This window comes from Toxorhynchites rutilus, chromosome 2, assembly GCF_029784135.1.
Source record: "Toxorhynchites rutilus septentrionalis strain SRP chromosome 2, ASM2978413v1, whole genome shotgun sequence".
Classification (NCBI taxonomy): Eukaryota; Metazoa; Arthropoda; class Insecta; order Diptera; family Culicidae; genus Toxorhynchites; species Toxorhynchites rutilus.
This window is the reverse complement of record NC_073745.1, coordinates 192155994-192180688: the sequence shown is the minus strand read 5'-3', so window position 1 is coordinate 192180688 and position 24695 is coordinate 192155994. Positions and strand designations below refer to the sequence as shown.

The window sequence follows — 24695 nt, the reverse complement described above, 5'->3', positions numbered from 1 at the left end:
ATATAACCATCTGTGGAACACAGATTAATATAACCATCTGTGTAGAACTTCTGAGGTTTAACAGCGAAAACCCGTTTCAAGTAATTTCGACGGTTCTTATGCTTATCTTCTTAGCAACTGTTAATCACTTGTTTTCGCCTAAATTTACAATGAAATGATTGATTGAAATGAAATAAAAAGAAAACCCACAAAAATCGATAGAATATAACGTAAATCATTCTGAGGAATTGATTGTATTCAATGAATTTTGAAGTCAGGTTTAAGAGATACTTCTCTCTTCTCTTCTCTGGCCTTTGTGACCACCATTTATCAGCACCCCAAGAGTTTATGATTAGCTCATTTATCTATTTTGCAAACATGAAGACGTGATTCCAATATTTACACATTATTTTATTTCTCATATTTCTTGTACACACACAACGCATCCCAAATTTCAAAACGATTCACACATAACCTTTGCAAGCCTTGTCTCTTCTAACTTCAATGCCATATCGATTATCACCTTCTCTAACCGGTCAAGTTGGTCCTAGTGCCATTTCGAGCAAAATCAACACTGCCAACGCGAACTTTCTTTAAGCCCTGTTGCCTGTAGACGAAAAGTGGACGGAAAATTATAGCACGTTTAGATCGATTTCGTTGCATTATTTGAGTAAAATTACTACCATAATTGGATCGTATACTTAAGTGATGTAGCGCATCTGTCGTTGGATCTCGCGGAATTGGAACTTTTTGACCAGTAATCCATGGGTCAAATCGTTTCAGTTCCGTTACAAAGCTGCTGTACGAGGGGTCCGCGGCTGGATTTTTCGGAGTTCTATCACTGAATTCAGAAGCGAAGGTTTCCTTCTCACTTATTACGGATCTACGGAAAAGTTTATGCTGGCCATTCGTCGCATCCGTGCCCGTGACCCAGGGGTCAAACCGAGTTAGTTCTTTCACGTAATCATTATAACGCTGGTTCGGTAGTTCTTTTGGTGGATGATCGCCAAAGCCAACGAAACGTTGTGCTTCAGTTTCGACTCCAGCGTTTTGGTTGACTTGGTTATCATTACCGTAATCCTGGTGTAGCGCATCAGTCGCTGGATCTGCAGGAATAGGAACCTTTAGCCCGGTTATCCATGGGTCGAACCGCGTCAACACATCCACATATTGTTTGTAGGCTGTACTGGTAGGGTTTGCAACCGGTTTTGGATCATTGAATTCATCATCCGGAAGAACATCTTGGGGACCTCGAATGTGAGGGTGGCCGGTAGCCCAATCATCGAAACGTATCAGCTCGCTAACGTAGTTGTTATACTGCTGATTATTGGGATTGATTTGTGGTTTCGGATCATTGAACTCAAAGTCGGGAAGTATCTCTTGAGCATTACGAACGTGCGTGTGTCCGGTCACCCAATCATCGAATCGTGTTAATACATTAACATAGTCCTTATACTGCTCATTGTAAACATCTGCATCAGGCTTTCTATCATCAAAAGCTCCGTTCGGATACTGTTGAAGAATGTTAGATAACTCTCCATTATCTGGTGTTTGTCGTGTTTGAAGATGGTGCAGAAGTTTGGAGTCGATTGTGCACAGATGAATGACCAACAGTCCACAGGAGAATGTTATCTGAATGTTTTTCAAAAGGAAGTGTTACATTGATTAAATATATTTTGGTCTAAAAGGCTTGTACATTAGATTATAACCTAAACGATAATTTTTGCTTCAATTAATTCAGTTATTTATGCCATGAAATGAACGATTTGATCAATGACTTATCATAAGAGAGGAAAAACACAAAACAGAAATGAATACATTCTAAAACATTATGTTATGTTCCGCATTATGCAGATCACTGTCGGTGCCAATTCTACCTTATCATAGATGAATACCTTATTAGCATATATTTCATATTCTGGTTAAAAGGTCATCCAACGGAAATCAAATGCGTGAAATTCTAGCTTATCAGCACCTTTGTGATGCTGATGGATAAACTGATTTCTTGTGATGCATGAGTCTATTTCATCTCACATTCATAACTGCGAGTGCGATATTAGCCGAATAACAATACTCGAAATGACTTCGTCATATTTATCCCACAACGCATAGGTTTCATTTAATCTTCGGATACATCAGAGCATCTACGTATTGTAATTTGTGTATTTCATTTTTATGTAATTTATTCTTCAACTAAAGATGATAAAAAATGATTAAAAAAATATATGAAACCAATAATTCTCATGCCAAAGGAAAATAAAAGTTTGTTCATCAATATAATTCTTGTTTCAGCAGGAATATAAAAGGCCAACTTGAAGGCTTTGGAAAAAAAAATTTAAAAGACTTTCTTCATGAATTTTATGACCGAAAGCAGTAAAGTAACATATAACACTAGACCTACCTTCACGAGCCAATCCATTCGGGTAATCCTTTTTGCAAACAAAAACAAACGGTGGTACGATATAATTCACAACACTATGCAAATCAACCGTTTTGCACAGTCTTATATCTGTTCACACCACTGTCTTGGGGATCTTTCGGACGCAGCGTTTTAACGCGAACTGAAGATGAGTGTCGAATTGGTGACAAATTTTAATATGTTTCTCATGGACAATCGAGAAAGACTTTTTCACACATATCGATGTATTGCTAGCTTATCAGCACCTTTGTGATGCTGATGGATAAACTGATTTCTTGTGATGCATGAGCCTATTTCATCTCACATTCATAACTGCGAGTGCGATATTAGCCGAATAACAACAACTCGAAATGACTTCGTCATATTTATCCCACAACGCATAGGTTTCATTTAATCTTCGGATACATCAGAGCATCTACGTATTGTAATTTGTGTATTTCATTTTTATGTAATTTATTCTTCAACTAAAGATGATAAAAATTGATTCATAGGATAATTAATAGGTTATATTTTTCTGAAATGCATAAGTAAGATTCCAGAAATAACACGAACTATACTGATGGATGATCGAACACAGAATAGTTTTATATTTCACTAGCTGACCCGGCAAACTTCGTCCCGCCCAAAATTTTTTTTTGACATCCGGCGATCCTTTTTTTGGTATAGATAGAAGAAGATATGGGAGTGCGTTTCATCACATTAAAATCCATTTCCAGTTTCGAACAAAGATCAATTTCGCTAGCGCAAACATCAAATTAACTAACAGCACTTGTCACTATGTAATTGTAGAACATATGGTAATTTAATTTTCCGAATTTTCCCTTTTTCCTTCAGAGTTTACCGAAAATTTTCAATTGTCATGTTTGGAGAGGTGTCATACCATCATAGAAACATTTCTCATACCCAAAAACCCTCACATCCCAAATTGTGCTTGATTAGTTCTCGAGTTATGCAGAAGTTTGTGTTGTGTTACCCTCCTTAGAGAGGGGGGTTGAGTGTATTCACCATAGAAACGTTTCGTGCCCCGTAAAACCTTCACATGCCAAATTTGGCTCCATTCGCTTGATTAGTTTTCGAGTAATGCAGAAATTTGTGTTTCATTTGTATGGCAACCCCCCCCCCCCCCCCCTTAGAGAGGGGAGTGGAGAGTCTTACCACCATAGAAACATTTATTGCACTCTAATATCTCAATATGCCCAATTTGGTTTCATTTGCTTGAATAATTCTCGAGTAATGCAGAAATTTGTGTTTCATTTGTATGGCAGTCCCCCCGGCACTCACCGCGTTATAGGAGGGTTGACTGTAATCATAGGTACCATGAACCATTTTTACATCATTACATCGATTTACAGGAAAAATAATTCGCTTCACGGATTGTCATCACAATAGAAATAATAATTAATAGATATTAGCATTTAAAAAAAAAATCTTTAAATATTGTATGCTTTTTGGTTTTTGTTATTTTATATACCAAGTAATACTATTTAGTTCAATTCTACCGAAGAACCTGTTTACAAAATACTATCTAAGATGATTGAGGTAAATTTGCTACCTCTTGTAACTTAAAGCTGTCTGATCAGGAGAATTCACAGTATGCACACAACACAAGAATACGCTATTATCAATTCGTTCAGCTAATTCAGATCCCCTCAATGCGTCCATTGATTTGTCCTTAAATTATTATCACAGATAAATCTGCTCACCTATCTATACTAGACTCACAACTCAGTGTTACCGGAACTGTATCCCGTACCGCTTAGTTACCTCTGGAGAATGTATCGATGCAACGGATAACAGTAACGGCATGTCATTGGCAGTGATGTCCAAAGCCGCTGTTATCGAACCAATCGTACAAAAATCGGTGGCCAATAAGAAGCTAGCTATAGTTTCCGACTGCAGATAAAACTCACGTAATTTGGACTCGATGAAGGCCATGCACTGGAAGGAGGATAAACCGGAGGACCACATAGCATGTACTGTTTCCAGCATAGAGGAAACGAGTTGAGACATGCCTACCAAGTCCCCATTCGGATTTGATGGAGGCAGTGAGGACATATGGGACGAAACTACCCGAACGTCGTGGGTCTCCAAATTAGCTACAACGGCAAGATTCTCTACTGGATATTGTTCTACCAGAGCAAATCGAGAAGCGAACAGCAGTTCCTTATTCAACTGTTTGTCCCAGGTGGCTGGTGGAGCAGTCGTTCCCTGGAGGATCATATCAGGCATATAGCGATCGCACACAAGCGAGAACAACGAAGGTACGAATCCAACTGCGTCTGGAAATTTGCTTACTTTATCAGTCTTGTCATTGTTGTTCTCATCATTCAAATTTACGGGGTTCACAAATTTTGACAAGGGAATATCCACAAGCTTAAGAATACTATCTGGATGTTTGATTTTAAGTTCAGCGTTTTCTTCTAGAGTTGCCATGGCTTTCGTTAAGGCTCTCGGAATGTTATCATGAGGATGATTTCCTGAGTAATTACGGAGTTCCTCTTCAATGCTGGATCTACTTGTAGATGCATGTGAAGAGCTGAAATCACTTTCTTCGTTGAGATCACTGGAAAATTCCAGCTCAGATGCGTTGGTAGGAGTCTGCAACGAGAACAGAGACGCATTTTTACAAACATCACACTCCTCCTCGGCAGGATCAGGAAATGATGAAAATTCTGTTTCCGGATTAAATTTTAGAGCCATCTCAAGTTTCATTCCTTTCTCCAGGAAATCATATTCAGTGAGATCCAGATTTTGACTCTTCAAATAATTCTCAAACACTTTTGGATAACGATCGAAGTCGAATATGACGGAATGTTTACGAAGTTTGCTATGAGAACATGGCTTCTTACCACCGACCGCTCCGAGTTCGTTTGCTTTGCTGTGATGTTTAGTGTGACCTGTCTGACCCGTATGTTTGATATTGACCAGCTGTTCGTCGTCGCCAAGCACAAAAACTACATCTTCTTTCGGTTTATTTTCCATCAATACCTTGTAATCACCACGCAGTCCATCAATATATTTCAGTTGTTCGAGAGAAATTCCTTCTTTAACACGTTCCAATCCCCAAAGTAACTTTTGCCTTCTTTCACTTTCACCAATATTGTTTTCAGTTATAAGCTTGGACAACCTAACTGATTGAACATCGTCTGTATCGTTGTCGTCCAGTTCTATAGCTTCTTGACCCGTTTCATCCGGCTGCGTGAGAGTCATCCTTATTGCGGAACCATCGCTGCCCTTCTTAATGTGATAAATCATCTCCAAGAATTGTTTCTCCTTGGCGTTCATACGGAGCTCCGTATCCATACATTTGTTACCTATTCTAAGCTCCTGTTGCACAAAACGTGAATCACGATAAACCAGCACATTGGGGATGTCATTCATTACATTCTTCTTCAGCAACGCGGACAGTTCGCCATCCATTGGGGCCACTGCATCGTTATTCAATGCGGTCAAATCTTTCGTTCTAGTTGCCGACCGTATCAAACCAGATCCAGTTCTTCTCAATTTTGTTGGCTTGATTTCGGTTCGTGTATTCCCTACTTTGTGTAGTTCACAAGAATTTACATTTTTTTGCGTAGCAAAAGCTTCATTAACCGAATTCTCCTCGAACACTTCAATGTGAACAGTTCTCTTGATTTCGCTACATCTTATAAAATACGATAAAACATTAAGAATCTTCTCTATTGTATTGCTCAGCTGAGAACTGCCACAAATTATTGTTTTCGACAGTTTCACGGGATGTCCAACGGCTCCATATAAATCACCCAATTGAGCCCATAATACATTGTATGGTTTATTTGCTGTTATTTTGGACAGTTCAGCTTTCTTCCGCTGTATCGTATCAGAATGTCTGTCATCTGCCGTTGAACCAGTCATTGGCGCAATCGTGCTGACCCAACCCAAATGATGAGTCAATACTGCCGTTAGAAGTGTGCTGATGAATCTGGAAGTGTAGAAATTTTAATGAGTTTCGATATTTTTTGTTATTCAAATGATCCGATTCCAGATGTTGCATAATTCAATCAGTGGTTTCGGAAATGAAAGGGGTCGGGGTGTCGGATGTCGACTCAAAACTCGAAAAAAAAATCCCCGATAATCTAGATGTTCACAAGTAATCTAATTTTCTACTAGTTCTTTAGTTTTAGTGCTTAAAACATTTTATTAGTTGAAACAATGAAATGTATAAAGACCTATCGATATTTTTACATAGAGCAATTTCACACCAAATCGACAAAAAAACTGAAAATTTTGACCCGACCCTCTCCGTTTTTTTGTAACTATAAAAATCACAATTTTCATTGTCATATGACCAATTGAAACTACGACTGATTTTTCAAAAGAACATGCTCATCAATCAATCAATGATTTGATCTTTCCTTCAAAAAATCGTAACTCAAAATCCAGATGTCTGATTAAAATACGACGTTCGATAGAGTTGTTGGAAAATCAATGAACTATTTACGAAACATAACATTTTAAACACACTGTTAAAAATCTTACTCAAAAAGTGTATTTAATTCAACTTCCCCCTTCGAAATTTTTTTTGTATATTTTTATTTAAAAAACACTGTTTGACGTGTAGTAATTCTTATGGTGAAAATAATGTTAGTAAAATGTTGGATCCTCAGTCGTAGTGTCGAGCAGCAGTATGTATTTTCAAATATCTAACGAGCATGATTTGAATTATATTCTTCTTCTTCTTCTTCAATGGCACTAACGTTCCTAGAGGAACTTCGCCGTCTCAACGTAGTATTACTTGCGTCATTTTTATTAGTACTTAGTTGAGATTTCTATGCCAAATAACACGCCTTGAATGCATTCTTCTGAGTGGCAAGCTCTTAAATACGCGTGATCACAGTGCAAGTCGGAGGAAATTTCTTTGACGAAAAAATCCCCCGACCAGAACGGGAATCGAACCCGAACACCCGGCATGTTAGTTATGACGCTAACCACTCGGCCAAGGGAGCACAATTATATTAAATTGGTTATATCTTGAGAACGGTCAGTCCTATGTTAAAACATTAAATACAGTTTTCTTATTGAATTACATGTAGATCAAACTTCTATCGAGACTCCTAAAAAACAATGTTTTACTCGGGTGACCTGTTGGAAATTGTATGGGCTATTCATATCTATTTTTTCAGTATTTAAAAAAACATGTTTTCGAGAAAAATTAATTTTAATTTCCGAATATTTTTTTCCAATATTTTATTTTAATTTGTTCGTTATTTTTTTATGAAAACATCAATAATTTCTCACATCTCATTCTTTGACTAAAATTTTGTAGGTCTGATAGATGTGAGAAATTTTTCGAAATTTATGGTTTTTTCAACTTTTTTTTTGAAAAATTTTGATTTAAAAACTATAAGATCTACAAAATGTTGGTCAAAGAATAAAACGAAGGGAATTATTTAGGTTTTCATTAAAAAAAATATCAAACAAAATAAAAAAAAATCATTGTTTTTTTTAGAATTCAAATTCCTTTTTCTCGAAAATATGTGTTTTTAAAATTCTGAAAAATTATATATAAACAGTCCTTACAATTTCCAACAAGTCACCCATACATCGGAAGATGGGCACCTTTACAGGGAAAAAGTTTTTCTGACAACTTGTTCATGTATTCTTTGAAAAATTACTAATTATGTTATGTTTTTTATCCCATTTATTTATTTATTCAGACTCATTAGCTGCCGTTCTACGCATAGTTGTCTCATGTTCCAAAATCAGCAACTGAGAAAAACGCAATCTAAATTTTCTAGCATATTTGACTACCAGAAGCTTTAAGCATTTCAGTTTCGCAATACTATTGAATCAATCAAGCTTGATTATGGGTTTAGAAAAAATACATGGTGGGACAGTTATGCCTAGAATATCTACATAGGACAATTGTGTCGCCTAGTGGCAAGACCGGTCAACTCCACAAGTTTGAGAAATCGGTTTTTCCTGTTTTTAGACCTTAGATACATTTTTCCACTTATTGGTAGTGAGAAACAGCACCAATATCGATCAATTCCCTATAAAACAAGCGTTTGAAAATCATGGTATGCTGCAAAACAGGTGGCATGATGCTACAGAAAATCGTCTTCCCTTGTAAAATTTTTAATTTTTTGGAGTTGGCCGGTTTTGCAACTAGGCGACACATTTGAACTTGATGTTGTTTTTTAAAATACTGGAAACCAACAATTTTCCGAGAGATTATGCATAAAAACATCGTTTTATGAAAAAGGGACTGATTTGTAAAACCTTTGCAGTAGAGAAATATCTTTGTTATTTGCTAACAAGGTGTACACGTGTTCTGTTCAACTTTTTTTTATTTGTTTGAGAATTAGGTCGTTTTCCAAACCAGAAATGAGTGTATAAGTCCTGTTGATAGCGTGACATGAAATTCTTGTACTTGAACCGATTCATTTATTATAGATCTACAAAGAATACATGATGGGACTTTTTTGCCTATAACATAAACATGGGACAATTGAGTTTGATGTTGTTTTGTCAAAAGCTGGGGACAAACACTCACTTTTTTGTGTTTTTTCGGAAGATTAGGCATAAAAACATCGGTTTATGAAGAAAAGTGAAAATTGTTTAAAAGTAACATGGAGCTACTATGCGTAAAACGGCAATTAGGATTTTAGCTGTAACAGAGCTAGATTTTATTCGTGTACATGTTACATGTTTTATCGTATCTATAAATTTACATTACACAGTAGCCATTTTTAGGCGTAGAAGTATTCCTTCTGTTCTTCCATTGTTCAGTTAGACCACCGGACAGCGGAGTTCATTTATAGCACAATAACCCAATGTTTTTGTAAAGCAGAGCAGATGTATGGATGAATCGATCTTTATTCGACCGTTGATCGATCTCCATCGCTGATGATTGTTGCGTGGATGTAGTTATTCTATAACAACACAGAGATGATCAATTGAGAGCCCTGAGTTTTGAACTCACGATCGATCGCTCGGTAAGCGAACGCGCAACCAATGTGGCTACGAAGACCCCCTATTAATGTTTAACTCGTAACATTTTTATGTATAAATTATCACGATTTACATGTTCTCTATTTTTTTCTATTTAGAAACTTGTCAAGAACATGGTAAACGCGAGAGTATCAGACAAAAATGTTACGAGTTAAACATTATATTTTCAGGAGTCTTAATACAAAAATGCCTTATACTCCAGAAACTATAAAAGATAGAAAGTTGACGTCTACGACAAAAGTTCATATTTTAATGAGGTCTAAAACTTTGTCGAACAAACTATATCGCTATCTTGACTTCAACCAAAATTAATTTTGTAATTTTTTTCAAAGAAAACATGAACTAGTTGTTGCTTTGCTAGTTGCTTCTTCTCTGTTAAAGTGCCCATCTCCTGATGTATGGACGACTTGTTGGAAATTGTAAGAGCTATTCATATAATTTTTTGAGAATTAAAAATAATCGTTTTTGAGAAAAATGAGTTTTAATTTTTCTAAATCATTTTTTTTCAGCGATTTTTTTAAATTTTTCTATATTGTTTTAAGAAAATTTAAAAGTTTTCCTACATTTCATCCTTTGACCAGAATTTTGCTCTTTTCAAAAAATAGTCTAACTCTTTTTTGAAGATTTCAAGTATGCAAAGTTGCTTAAAAGACCCATTTCTTTACACCCACATTTCACTGCTATCAGAGATGGTGCTGCCAACTCCTAAGAAGACCATGCGAAAGAGAGATTCATACAGATTGTATTCATATAATTTCGATATAAATCAGCATAACATAAATCGACTTGAGATATCGTGTACGCCAGTTAGAAAAAAACTAGTTTCGAGAATAACGCGTTTGAAGCCAATTTTTATGGCCGTACTATATTAGATACCGCAGCATTAAAATGGTTATAACTCGGTAAATAACTCGGTAAATATGCCTAAACTTTAGAAATATGAAGGAAAAAAATTGGAATTTTTTTCAAGTTTCTAGACTAGAATACTGTCTTAAACGACGACTGAGAAATGTCGTAAAAGATAAGAAATTGGTTTATTCATACATATATTTTATTTTTTATTTTATTTCATCTACAATTTTGGTTATCCTATTTTTGATATCATAAAAAAGCGCTCTATCATATGCAATAACTTTGTCGAAGGCAGTTTTTGTCTAGAGAATAAATATCTCCCACAAAGTTGTTTTTAACGCTTTCTATCTAAGTTGTAACCATAAAAAACGGGTTTTTCAACTCTAACTTTTATGTAAAATTCTACATCAAAATTGTCTTCGTATGACTTTTAGAGCTTATCAAGACCAACATTTTGTGATGCTGAACTTAATGCTAAGCTTAATCCTGCTCAAAATTATTGATGGGTTTTCACCCAAGAACTCATGATTTCAATTTCAATTTACTCAAACACAAAAAATAACATAGTTTTGAAAATCACATATTATATAGAGTGAAATTTGTTCTTTCAAATTCCACATTCCTAATACCCTAACGCAACTTAGAATAAAGACGCTATATCGATTATTTCAAGAGATAGAAAAAAAACTTTGTTCTACTAAGATTTCTCAATCAACTGGGGCTACAACATTGTAGAACTATATTTACTACTATATTTTCTATAAAGCTAAAAATTCGATTTTTTTATTTCATCTACAATTTTGGTCACCCTATTTTTGATAACATAAAAATGAGAGCTTTATCATATGTAACAACTTTGTCGAAGACAGTTTTTATCTAGAGAATAACTGACGAGCTCTAAATGCTAATTTCTACATAAATGCATCTCCTGGACCATTGTGCATTGTTGATTGAAGATGTAGCTAACTTGGTCACGCGTCGCCTCTGGTGTGCAGCTACGCGTTTAAGCAGAATAAAGAGCGAAAATAAACATTCAAATCATTGGCAAACAAATGACATTCAAACCAAAATCAAATGAGCCGGATGAGCTATCCTTCTTGACTACGAATGGGAGAATGAAAATAGCATATTTTCACCGCTCTTCTGTATACGTTCGATTGAAAGAGAGAACAATTAAACATTCAAGTGACGGTCGTGTTCGCGACTGTGCATTTATTTCTGATGTGACTGCTGAAGCCGACGCAATGCACTTGTGGTCACGTTCACAGTACATATTGAGCCATAACTTTCGAGCAAGGGCAGTATATGATGGTCATCAAAAATGTCGACCGTTCAAGACTGGTTGCAATACAATCTTGAGGTGCCTGGGAAACTCTTGGTATGAATACGGTACACTACTCCTGACGAGAACTCCGAATCTTGGAGGATGGTTTTACCTGCCAATTCGTATTTAGCACTGTTATGATTCCTATGTTACAGACAATAGTAAAATTGTCTGTAACATAGGAAGCAGTTTGCAAAAAACGGTGAAAATTGCCAAAACTTCATACTTTCGCTTTCGTTAACGAACGGAATAACAGACAATTTTATGGGTGAAATATTGATTATTGGCGTTACATAAACCCCAATCTTCAAGAATTATTTTTTCCGTTCTTCAGTTTTCCGGAAAATGACAAAAAATCAAAAAAGGGCCAAACAAAAAAAATTGTTAAAACCTACATTTTTGGTCCTGTAGGAGGTTCAGTTTGATGGGTTTTTTTTCCTACATCAGAATGTGTGATCTTTTTTCAAAGTAATGCCAAAACCTTACCATATGTTTGCTTTCCAAAGCTATGCAAAATTATCGAAGTTGCTGTTCGATTTTTCGGACGCTTGCCATAAAACGGGTTAAAATTCTAATCAGCGGAAATGCAATCTTTCCCTGATTGGTGACGAAATTCGTGACGGAAACGATGGTTGAATTCCCTGATATTCTATGATTTTCAACGTTTTTCCCTGATCGTCAACACCCTGGTCTTAGTAACATCGTTGTATAGATTTACAAAACCTTCAATGCCTTTACGATTAAGCATACATGTGTGGTACTTACAAGTTAGTGTCCTTGGTGTCCGCCAACGACAACAGCGAACAAAGATCGTTCATGAAGTTGTTCGCAATGGCAAGAGTCGTACGATTAGAGTGTGTACTGTTCTGAGCTCCTGTAGCACCAGGGCTACTACTCAAAGTTATCCAAACTGGATGTACCAGGCGAGGTGTTGTGAAGAAATCCATCAACCATTGCTGTGTAAAGTGCCACGCAGCGAGCATAATCTAAGCAAAGGATGCATGAGAAATTGTCTGGCTATCTATAGTCGTACGTTGATATACCTGTAGAAATTGGGGCCACTTATGGCAAGCTTTCTCCGCAGATACTCTGAGTCGACACAGCATCGATTCGAATATGGTAATATGTTCCGAGCAAAACGTTTCCATCTCTTGCATTGCGATGCCATTGATTTGGATACACAACGCAACACCCAAACGTGCCTTTTTGCTCGGTGGTTTTCCATGATAATTCGTTGTTGTTGAAAGGACTTCTCCACTAAACGCTTTCCGACGCGTTAACTCCATTGTTTCACTATTTCTTCGATGTTTACCGCCAACGCAACTATCACTCGCTGCAACCTGACTACTAGTACTGGTGGATCCAACTTGATTCAACTCGTCAACATGACCTACATGATCTGCCACAGTCGTTCTGTTTTCAAATGATGTCGAAACATTTTTCGAAAAACGTCTATGTAAACTACCATATTCACTACAGTCTTCTAAACTAGTGCCAAACATAGCCGGAGGAATATCAAAAGTAGTATCGATACTCAGTCTTCGAAAGCACTCAAAGTCACTACAAATAGACGCTAAACTGCTGCGATGTGAAGACAACGGATGTCGGGAGCTGTTAGTCGATAAACCCCATGGATCGGTGCCACCGTATCCCGAATCTACACCACTATTGGAGGAAAGTCTTGGACCCATCAGTCGATCCACATGGCCGAACTCAAGCGGTAACGGCGGTCTTTGGCGATGGTTATACGAGGTGTCATGTTGTGTTGAAGTTGAGGATGTTACGGTGAACGAGCGAAGTGAACTAGTATCCATTGAACTTAGATCACTGCCTGACGGATGATGGTTGTAGTACGACGACCCGTTGTATCCGGTGCCCAACAAGTCTGATTGATGCTTCCACTGGGGATTGCTGCTACCTCCATTGGCGCTATTTTGTACCGGAGCAGAAAACACATGAGAATACATCACAGTCCTCGACGCCTTCAACCAATGCACTTTCAAACTGCTGCCCTGAAATGCGATGGGAGCCGACCCGAACATCATCTCTGCTATCGATTTGATGTCACTTTTGAGATTTGTGCTATGCTGTAGATTATTTGAAAGGAAAAAAATTTTAGCATCAATTATACGAACGTTTCGACGGCGTTAACTAACCTGATACAATGCTTTGCAGTGGTCACATTTCTGGATATGTGGTATCGATTTGTAATTTGTGGAGTCATTGGATGGCGATGGAGATGTTGGAGGTAGGTCTGGAATTTTTTCCACTGCGCTAGAATCAAACAAAAGCTTCCGTCCTCTGATGTCGCACTCACGAAAAAGAATAACACGCACTTGGTCGACCGTAAATGGAAATAGTCTGCAAACGAGACGGGACAAAATGTGTATTAAATAAGAATCCTTGAATAGAAAATACTATCTAATTATATTTTACGTCGAGTAAATTATCACCAATCTTAAAAATGCACACAATTCCTGAAAATACGAGGAAATTTACTGCCGTTCTAAGCATAGTTATCCCATGTGAATTTTTTGACAATTTTCACTTTTCTCCATAAAACGATGTTTTTATGCCTAGTCTTCCGGAAAAACACAAAAAAAACTATAGTTTGTTCCCAGCTTTTAAAAAACAAAATCAAGCTCAATTGTTCCCTGATGATATTCTATTCATAACTGTCCCACTGTATATTTTTTGTAGATCCATATCAAATAAATCGGTTCAAGTACAAGAATTTTATGTCACGCCTTCAGCAGGGCTAATGTACTCATTTCTGGTTTGGAAGAACGAACTAATTCTCAAACAGCTGAAAACAGAAAACGTGTGCACCTTGTTTGTGAATGCCTAATAACAATGAGATTTATATTCTGCCAAGAATTACAGATCACTCCCTTCTGCATAAAACGATGTTTTTGCATAATCTTTCGGAAAAACACAAAAAAAACTTATTGTTTGTTCCCAGTATTTCAAAAAACAACATCAAGTTCGTTTGTCCCATGTTGATATTCTAGGCATAACTGTGTCCCACTATGAATTTTTAAGCCCGTAACCAGGATTGATTGATTCAAATGAGGGGATTTTTTCAAATTACATTAAACAATTGTTTTCTGCTTATAAGAAAACCAGTGTATTGCCAAACCGATAGACAAATATGCTAGAAAACTTTTAATGCGTTATTCTCAGTTACTGATTTTGGGACATGGGACAACTATGCGTAGAACGGCAGTGTATGCATCGAAAGAATAATTTTTTTTGTTGATTTTTTTTATTGAGTGCGCAACTAAGTTCTCGATGTTATTTTATTTAAAATGCAACATTATTGTGAGAAAAAAAAGGTTGCAAATAAATAATTCAGAATGTTGCCCATCGCTAACTATAACTATTTTCCATCATTCTGGCCGAGCAATCCAAAAAAAATCCACGAATCAAACAGTCTTCATATCAGTGGAGCTGTTGATCAGCCTGACCATGTGTCATCGAACGGAACAAGTGATAATCGGACGAATCTGGGGAATATAGCGGGTGGGTAGGATTTCATATTCGCGTGCTTCCAAGAAGGTTTTAACAGGTTGGGCAACGTGAGGCTAAGCATTTTCATGTCATTGAATCACTTTTTTTATCTGAGACTTCACTCGCAGTGCTCGCACATATTATCACTTAGAGCAGCACCTCTGTTATCTTTTGGAACTTCGGATACGCGTCGGTCGACGTTTTCATCGAATAAATGAACGATACCAACACTCCTCGCAAACTACGATTATTTGAAACAAAATGAGAGTTGACCAAGGTATTCTGAATTGGTCTTTTCAATGCCAGAAGCTAGAGCTGTGGACAGAAAACCAAGGTTCTCGTCGCAAACAAGAAATGAACTCGAAAATGTATAGGGAAGAATACCTGCGGAAACGTCTCCTTCCGTCCTCAACGCAAAGGTCCAGTGAAGTTTTGACCAACTTTGTCAAACTACCACTACGGTCGAGAGATACTTCAGTCGTACCGTTACAATGGGGTCGATTACATTGAAAAACATATCAATCCAATTGCCCTCAATTCCGCACAATCGAAAAATGTTGTCGAGTAGAAATTGAAGAAGGGCGTCAAACTAACTCGGGATGCTGCAGACATGAAGCATCGTGGAATGAGATGGCGGCGTAGGTTGACCAACCGAGAACCCGAACTTTTTGCAATATTTGTGCAATATTTTTCTGAAAAGAACAATAAATATCAGACGTTTTCGATAGCTGGAACGAGTACCGCAAGATTCTCCATAGTTGTTTTCAGTCGATCGTATCATACAAGGATGTGGTGCGCAGCAAGTTGATACTTGAGGTCAGCCAAGGAGTAAATATAGGATCCTTCATCGAATAACCCGCTTTTCAGGTATTATTTTAGAATGCATCTTGATTCAAGAAATAACTCTTTAGTAGAAAATTTCAATAAACAAAATTCCTTACTCTTAAAAATGAAAAAAAATTATATTGTGACGTTAGTTAAAAATAGATTTTCGAAACCCGAATTGCGAAAATATTTTTACTTTATTGTTTCCAAGCCCCGCATGTGACACAAAATTGGACGGTGTGTTTCTCAGCCACAGATTTTGGATTGGATGCAAGGTTCAGGAGATACGGACGGGATTGTTTCTGGAATAAATGCACCTAGAATCTGGAGCGCTTTAAATTGTATCAGATCCACCCCACCTTTACTTACTCAGAATTCAGAAAGGGGAATTTATAAGAATAAATTACCAGAACCTCATTGATCATTGATCACTAACTTTCGGATACTTTATATGATCAGTACCTGAGTTGCAAAAAAATGCGACTCTTCTATGCTATCGGAATTCTACAATTCATTCGATGGAAGTCAGATTCAGTAATTAAGTTACTTTAATCAAATCTCATCCGCATGCCTGAACAATCAGAATAAAAAATTAAGCATTCATACTGGGTATATGGGTATGTGGGTATGTGGATTTGTTCAGCTTTTTATTTAAAGTAATAACCCGTACTTGATTATTTCACGCCGTACGAAATATTAGGACATCTTTATAGGAAACTTTGGTGGAGTCCCTTGCTGCTTTGATTGCGAATTTCGTTACAAATCTGATTTCAATACTTCCAGATAGATTGATTTTTGTGAGTTCAAGTTCAACAAGTAATTCGGATTCCACTTTCAGTCTTTCGGACTTCATTTTTTCCATAACAGCTCTGACAAGTCCGGTAAGGTCATCGAAAAGGAAAGGAACCATCGGTGCCTCTGTCTGATATTCATGCGTAAACAATTTAACTGTCGATGCTGTCGTAACAAAAACAATCAATTTCGGTCCCAGCAACCTATCATCCACAGCATTGGTGACAATCTGGAATACCTTTGACCGGTAAACTGATGCAACACTCCGTCTAAAGGTTGGATGGTTTCCTTAAGCTTATTCTCCTCTTGTTTCCTTACCTCGCCGACCAACCATCTGAGGAGTGGTAACATTTGAGCTGCATGTCCCGCAACACGCAAAAGCTAGAATATTTATCAATGGTATGAAAGTATCTAAAATAAACATTCTTGGAAACATTACTAGGTACCGTTTTTTCGACCATTCCTCATTTTCCCGTCTTTTTATCAATCTGTACCGTATGTTGAGTATAAAGAGAAAAAAATATGTCGATTTGTTCAAAAACGCAACTATGGTTGCTTTCTACCAGAGATCGGATAATAACCTTTCAGACATTATTCGGCTTTGTTAGAAGAATCAATATTGTTGAAGTTGTTTGTATTTTGACGTGGGACTACGTATATATGGGAGGTTAAATGAAAACCTAAACACAGAACATGCTGGAAAAAATTAAATGCTTAATTCGAATGCTTATAACTTATAACTTCCTTAGATAAGCAATTGAATAACTGTAAAATGTCAAGCGCTATCTAAACGCCCCTAACTGCCCCGTTTTGATTAGCCCGATTTACGGTTTCCCTAACACAGCCATCAAAACCAAGGTGCCTGCCATTGCAAATACATGTAAGTTGCGAGAACTTTTGTTCCCACCGAAATCTGTTCCCTAACACAGCCATCAAAACCAAGGTGTTCTTTATTTCTTAACCATTTCAATTTTCATTTAGTAACGCATAAAACAACAAAATGTGCATGTCATGTACACATATAGGAGCACTCTCGTCAGACGGCATGAAAGCCGATCGGACACCGGGTCGCCATCGAACAAAATTATACCACTGTTTGCTTTTTCTTCCATGTTTCCTATGCATCGTGAAAAATCTCTCTAAAACCCAGTGGGTCCTATGCGGCCATCTTTTTGTAGCCACCATAGAAAATTATGAGCATGGAAATCATAACCTGAAATAAAAAAAAGTGCTCCGCGCCATCCTTCAGCAGTGATCTTAATTGCAAATCGCCAAGAAAGCTTCCGGATGGGTATCCAAACATCGCTTGCCAAAGGAAATTATTGGCAACATTGGCAAGCGTAATCAAATGTTGAACGTATATGACTCCAAACAGTAAACAATACGTGAGCCTCCTGAGCGCGAGCCCTGTTTATGCGGCCTACGCTCAATTTGTTTTATTTGGGATAGGGCTTCCAGAGCCCCGATAAAACTTCTCAACATCAGGAAAATAAATGCTTCCAATTTTCATTAATTCGAAACCTGTGAGGATTAGAGATTCACAATGTATACATGTATACATCAAACATATCTTAGAATATTTATTGTGATAATTTTTAATTTGATAATTCGATTGGTACTTCATAAAATCGTTTCTGATTTGGCACCCTAACTGAAAGTTGTAGTTCTAAATAAAAAAAAATGGTACAGGGTCGCGACAAAACGTCTGTTTTGGCTTGGAATTACTCTATATTTTGGTAATACTGCATATCTGTTTTCGTTTGAACGAAATGTGGAAAACGGAAAAGTCCGTGACTCAATGTTGAAACCATGAAAGTTATGATAATGAATCTTCATCTTCAACTGAATCTACAAAACCACGCAAACCAGCGACCCCTTCCAGGATCATCAAAATATTCCACTGAAGAGATATTTATAAAATTTCGATGCATTTTAAATTATTATCCAATGTGATAAACAAGAATCTCAACCCAAACACGAGAGGTGCTCGATAAATTTTCAAGTAAAATGTAAAATAAGTTTGTGTTTTTATTCGGCTTTATGCGTTCTTTTGATAAATCTTGAAGTATTTTTTACCAAATAATGCGGAATAGCCTAATGTTCGGCGATATTCAATATGTTGTAGTGGAACTATTGTCTAAAAATGTCACAATGATACAGTTGTATATTTACTACATAAGCGACAAAATAACATATTAAACAGAAGGTGATTGAATAAATCGATGTGATAATCCGAACACATAAATATGAATTATTATTTTTATTATAATATAAAAAGAATCGTCATCGTCATTGAATCGAGTCAAGAGATATTGCTATTAGTTATAAATAAAAAAAACTATTCGTGTTCGTTTGAATTTTTGGAATGTTTTATAATGTCTCATTCAACTAAAACCTAATAATGAACTGTTCAGTGATGTTCTTATAATTAAAATTGATAACCTAAAAACGTCTATAAAACTATTATATTTTTGTATATTGATCATCCACTCAGATTTTTCATAATCAAATAAGTCCGTGTCTCTACAACCGGATCTGCTTTAATACCAGCCCTAGTTCACTTCGTCGCCGGAGGGTGTTTAATCCACCCCTTAGATACAGGAACTACACACAGCACGAACCGACAACTAGATTCATGCGTGAGTTTATCGTGCTACAAGATGTGGTTTCTGTGAGTATGACAACAGAAGAGATTCGAAGGAAATTAAGAATATTTTTAAGGAACCAACTAAATGTAAATATGTTTTAAATGTGTATTTTATGTTTTCATGTTAATTTTAAGAAGGGTAACGGGCTTACAGCCTATAATCCAATAAACAAATAAACAAAGATGCGTTCTTTGCACAAACAGCGGAAATGTTCAGTCCAAAAGCAAAAATAAACATCCCATTGCAGCAGCAGAAAAACACTGCAGAACACGGTTTTTCGCGTAATGCTTCACATCGAAAAGTCCACTACGCGTCAGAGATATATCACAAGACTATTTCACCCTAACCACGTTATGTGTATCGTGAAAATGAAATTCTCATGTCTGGTGACGAATCCGCCAACAGCCATGTAAATACCATCAAAGGGAACAGAATATATCTATATCGCACTAGAGTCTCCCCCATTTTGCGCAAGGTAATGGTTCCGCCCCCTAAACACTCGAGACAAGAGTCACATGCTTTCGCAAAACGTAAGAGCCGAAATGTTTACGGAAAGTTGACGTTGTATTATCAGCTCGGCGATTTCGGCGCGATACAAAGTATCTTTCAACTGGTTTGAAGCACAGCACGCGTTGGTTGCTCATTTACAAGATTTGCTAATTTTAGCGAAGCTTGTAACTGATTGCCACGAAGGGCGTCGAAACATACGTTAAAATTTAATGACGTTGGTTTTAGTTTTGACCAACCCCGCAAGCAACGCAAGACGACCATTCATTGATAGATTTTGTTTTTTTTTCTCATGAGTGAAACCGAATCAACAATGAGGAGTCATTTAGTTCATAGTAAGCGCATCCCACTTGAACCTAACATCAGCTGCTTTCGAGCAACGTTCGCTCCCTCTGTAACGATTGACGAGTCACCAACAGCACGTGGGGGGACGAGGGTCGATAACATGAGTACGTGCTACCGGGAAGCTTGTCCAAATTTCGATGTACATTCAAATTATCACCGGCTCTCTGAAACCTCACATAACATTTACATCGAATTTTAATTCAAATTAAAATATGAAGATTTATCTCTGATGTATGCATTTTAATCAAAAAGGGTGTTGCGATCAAACTTTTATAAAACAAGAATGTGTGTAAATTGATGAAAAAATATTATAAAATAAAAAAAAATATTTTTGGGTTCAACTTCTGTAGAATACAGAACCAAACCAAATTGCCGGGCTTATCGTTGAACTCTTGCCATCAGATACGGTCACCCACTTTGTTCGTCTCAAAACGTTCGTTTACCTTAAACTGCACTGTACTGAACCTTTTCTTCAGGTTCCGCTTGACGATATGTGCCCGGCGTTGGAGCTTGGGCAGCAACTGCACGATATTGGCGGTATACCGTTCCACCCAAGTACGCGCCTTTCAGGTGCTGTCAACTTCAATATAATGCCAACAGCACAACATTCAACGAATTTAAGAAATCCGTAAAGTCATAACTATACACTTCGTATTTTACCAGTGCTCCGAGTTACCTGTCGATGGTCAGACGTTTTCCAAATATTTCCAGACCAGTTCTGCCAGCTCATGAGCAGATTTTCATCCCGAGTGTGCAGGATCGATTCGAGACGTGCTTGTTTCGGTGACGCCATGATGTAAACAAATGAACTTATTCTGTCAACAAACGCGTACTGTGAATCTAAAAACTCTAAACGTAATTCAGTGAACTTTTCACTTTCTCTATTCAATAAATAAATGAATAGTAGCATTTTTCCGGATTTTTTTCGTGATACGGATTATCCGCAAAACGAGTTTCATAGTATAGGCCTTCCCGAAAGTTGCCAGCGGATGGTTGATTCTTGCTTTTTTGTATTGGTCATGGCCTTCACTTTGTCTGACCATTGATGTACACAACCTTACAAATAAATAACTTATTGATTTCCGTATGGATAACATAACATATCTTACCAATCAATTCCGCGAATACTCGAGGTTCTACTGTATCTGGAAGACATTCAGATGAAAGAGCGGTGTTGCTTTTTCGTCCGATCGAGGGATAACAGATTCACTACCGCTTTCACTATTTGCAATGCGCCATTCGCATTGTTAAAATTGAAGATAAATTGATTTTATTGATACATATAATACTATTGCTATTGATTCTTTTAGACCAAAACGACGCTTACTATTTCCGTTTTTCATTTGCTTTTATGCGCTGTCGACACCTCAATACATATCGACGATTGTCACCTAGAAATCCCAGTTCATGTGACAATCGTCACGTAGATTTGAAAGCGAGAATACGGCGAGAGTTCATTCAAGTGATATTTCTCACGTCATACGCCTGGTGGAATCGTGTGACAATGGTAATCTCACCTCACACGCCACGCAAAATCATGCCGAAAGTATCAAAGTACCATAAAAGATAGCTGAGTACATCATAGTTGTAAATTATTTCATTTGACAAATGTTTAATGTTGAAATTCAATGGGAAAAGTGGAACCAGTGATAGGCAATACTTCCAGTGACATTTTTTCTATGATTTTCGACGTAGGACTACGTCTTTCAGTAAAGATTCCAAATCAGAAAACGGTTACATTTTTATGAAATATGGTTAATATTGCTCTAGCAAACGAGGGTAAACAATTCTCTGAATTTTAAACACGATAATTTTAAATCGCACGGTTTAAATTTCCTGTAATTTTTTACAATCCATATTAAGTTTTAATAAAACATAATTTTCTTACGTTTCGTGGTTACTCGTTAGTTTTACCCGGATCGGGAATATTCCTGTTCTATATCCTACTAAGCCTGTATGAATTAATTTTCTATAATCGTTTGAATAATTCGTTTTGTATTAATTTGAATTACTTTCACCTTTTTTGTTTATCGAATTTCAATATTTAATTTATATCATTTCAGGTCCGCAAACTGACGCTCGGAACAACTTGTATTTAAATTCAATTTACTACAATTGATGATACGTCAGTAAATTATCGAGATCATTTAATTCATAAATTCATACCTGATCTACCAATTCGAAGTCTTATCATCAGTAAATTCTGTTGTTCGCAAATTCAAATGAAATGCACTAAATTTTAAATTCAAATGATTTTCACTTCACTACTACTTCAGGAATAATCTAGAAATGTATCTTTTTTCTCTTCCTATTAGTTGACGTTTCCATATGTTGTCAACTTCACTCCGTTAGACATAGTCTTCTAATAATAGGTCTCTCATTTATTACGATACAATAGTAGATTTGGCGTCGCGTAAGAGGCGCACGCAACAGTTAACGTTAGTTATATTAATGAACTATTTTCATTACGAACCAATTTTAATGATTTAAATATTAATCGAATCGTAAAATAGATTCATCTTATTTAGTTTTAATTCATGATTATCTAATTTTATCCTGAGGTTCAGATAGCATATATATATTATGATTCCCGAATCCATGAACGATTTAAATTGATGAAAATTGGAATCATTACCATTACCATTAATTTTTTTTTTCAATTTTGAGGGGCTTAGAATGTAAGGGGTGTAAGTGACTTGATCGATTTCTCTTCATCAACTTTTTCTTTAGTTCACAACTCAATTGCAAAAACGTTCCAATTTAAGTTTGCTAGAATCCGATAGATTAGGTGCTGTCCTATCTTCCACATTGTCAAATACAAGAGAGAGAGTCGATGTAGAGAAATCTATCAAATCACATACACCCCTTTCATTCTAAGCCCCTCAATTATAAAAATCAAGTTCCTACATGCTTGAAATGCGACTATGGACAAGGTGAAGAAAATAAATATTGCGATCTAAGCTCCGCCATTCGCTATTTCAACTTCAAACCCAACAGTCTCAATCCAGCTAACGAGTAGACAACGGTAGAACGCAAACAACGATGCAATTTTGTTCGATGGGAGTATCACATCGATTTTAATACCGTCTGGTGGAGAATGCTTCTGTGTGTTTGCATTACTTACACATCATCGCTGCTTTCATGCGTTGTCAAAAATATTAAAAAATATCGAACCAAAGCAAAAAAACAGGTATGTAACATCTCCTGTGAGATACACACGCGTTGTTCGGCGTTGTGAAGATTTTTAAATTTTTTTTTGCTTTTCCCCCATTACATGAACAAAGCCAGCCGGGTGACGTCTTTAGAGAACTCCCATTGAACTGACAGGAGCCAACATATCGGGTATCCCACTGACATTTTCCCCTTGTTTTCATATGAACTGACAGTTCTGCTTGAGATTTTGCTAACGATCCTAGCATCAATCATAGCACCCGGCTGAACAAAGCATGGATTAATATACCTGTCATTTATTGTTTACATTGAAATTGAAGTTGTTAAAAATGTAGAATAATGATGTTGATGGAAAAAATTCTGTGACCGAGAGTGTGTCAACTGCGAAGAAAACTATGGATGGGTTATACCTATGATATAACCGCAAGGTTGACGTAGGACTGCCGTTGGCTTAGTAATCATTTGTGTTTTTTCAATTAGCAATAATCGCACTTCGAATGTCCCTCATTTTTTACGATATCGCCGCTGCGCAAAGCTGTTGATTAAATTATTGATGAATGTGAATGAAACAGTTGCAAACAAATCCCAATTTAGGTCAATTCATGCATTATGGTAGTGATTATCGCAGCAAATAGTTATCAACATTTTGCCTAATCAAACGGTATGCGTATAAGTTCAGTGAGCTGGCGACATGAAGGGGCATGCAGTCTTGAATAACCCAGCCAAAGCGTTGCATTTGTACCCGCTTTTGTAGATCGTGTTAGCAAAACGCATTCCGGAGTATAAAAATGCATAGGGATATAAAAAGTACTGTCGAGATCAGGAATGCCGATTTTCCCAACTTATTGGTTTCGGAATCTGTGTTGGGAAAACACATTCCGGTTTGAAAAAACGCAAGCGAGTACAAAAGTACTAGTAGCTTCCATCTTTTTTGCAATGCCAATTTTCCCAGACTTCATGGTTTTGAAGTCTGTGTTAGGGAAGCATCCCGATTTGCAAAAACGCAAACGAGTACCAAAGTACCCGCTGCTTGTATCTATTTTGAAATGCCGATTTCCCTTGGCTCCATGGTTTTGAAGTCTGTGTTAGGGAAACATTCCAATTTTCAGAAACGCAAACGAGTAAAAAAGTACCCGCTGCTTGTATCTATTTTGAAATACCGATTTCCCCTGACTCCATGGTTTTGAAGTTTGTGTTAGGAAAACATTCCAATTTGTAAAAGCGCGAACGAGTACAAATGTACTCGCTGCTTGCATCTCTTTTGCAATGCCAGTTTCTCCAGACTGCATGGTTTTGAAGTCTGTGTTAGGGAAATATTCCGATTTGCAAAAGCGCAAACGAGTACCAA

At 36.9% G+C, this 24695-nt stretch overlaps 2 protein-coding genes across 3 annotated transcripts in view; both read right to left on the bottom strand.

The window, feature by feature from the left end:
- Positions 1 to 286: 286 nt before the first annotated feature.
- Positions 287 to 2546, bottom strand: LOC129769353 (uncharacterized). The gene is made up of 3 exons (XM_055771570.1): positions 2381 to 2546; positions 663 to 1611; positions 287 to 586 (listed from the first exon to the last, which is right to left on the bottom strand). Exons 1-3 carry the CDS (start codon positions 2396 to 2398, stop codon positions 573 to 575), a joined length of 981 nt encoding a protein of 326 aa, XP_055627545.1. The 5' UTR covers positions 2399 to 2546; the 3' UTR covers positions 287 to 572.
- Positions 2547 to 3855: 1309 nt separating this feature from the next.
- The window catches only part of LOC129769352 (uncharacterized), a 32946-nt gene continuing 12106 nt past the window's right edge, over positions 3856 to 24695 (bottom strand). The window contains exons 3-6 of one of the 2 annotated variants that reach the window (XM_055771569.1): positions 13706 to 13910; positions 12593 to 13636; positions 12315 to 12535; positions 3856 to 6341 (exon numbers count right to left, since the gene is read on the bottom strand). In XM_055771569.1, the coding sequence (XP_055627544.1) occupies positions 4130 to 6341; positions 12315 to 12535; positions 12593 to 13594 (3435 nt within the window). In that variant the 5' untranslated portion in view covers positions 13595 to 13636; positions 13706 to 13910 and the 3' untranslated portion in view covers positions 3856 to 4129. The remainder of the gene's footprint in view (positions 6342 to 12314; positions 12536 to 12592; positions 13637 to 13705; positions 13911 to 24695) is intronic. The other variant, XM_055771568.1, reaches the window with a different exon arrangement.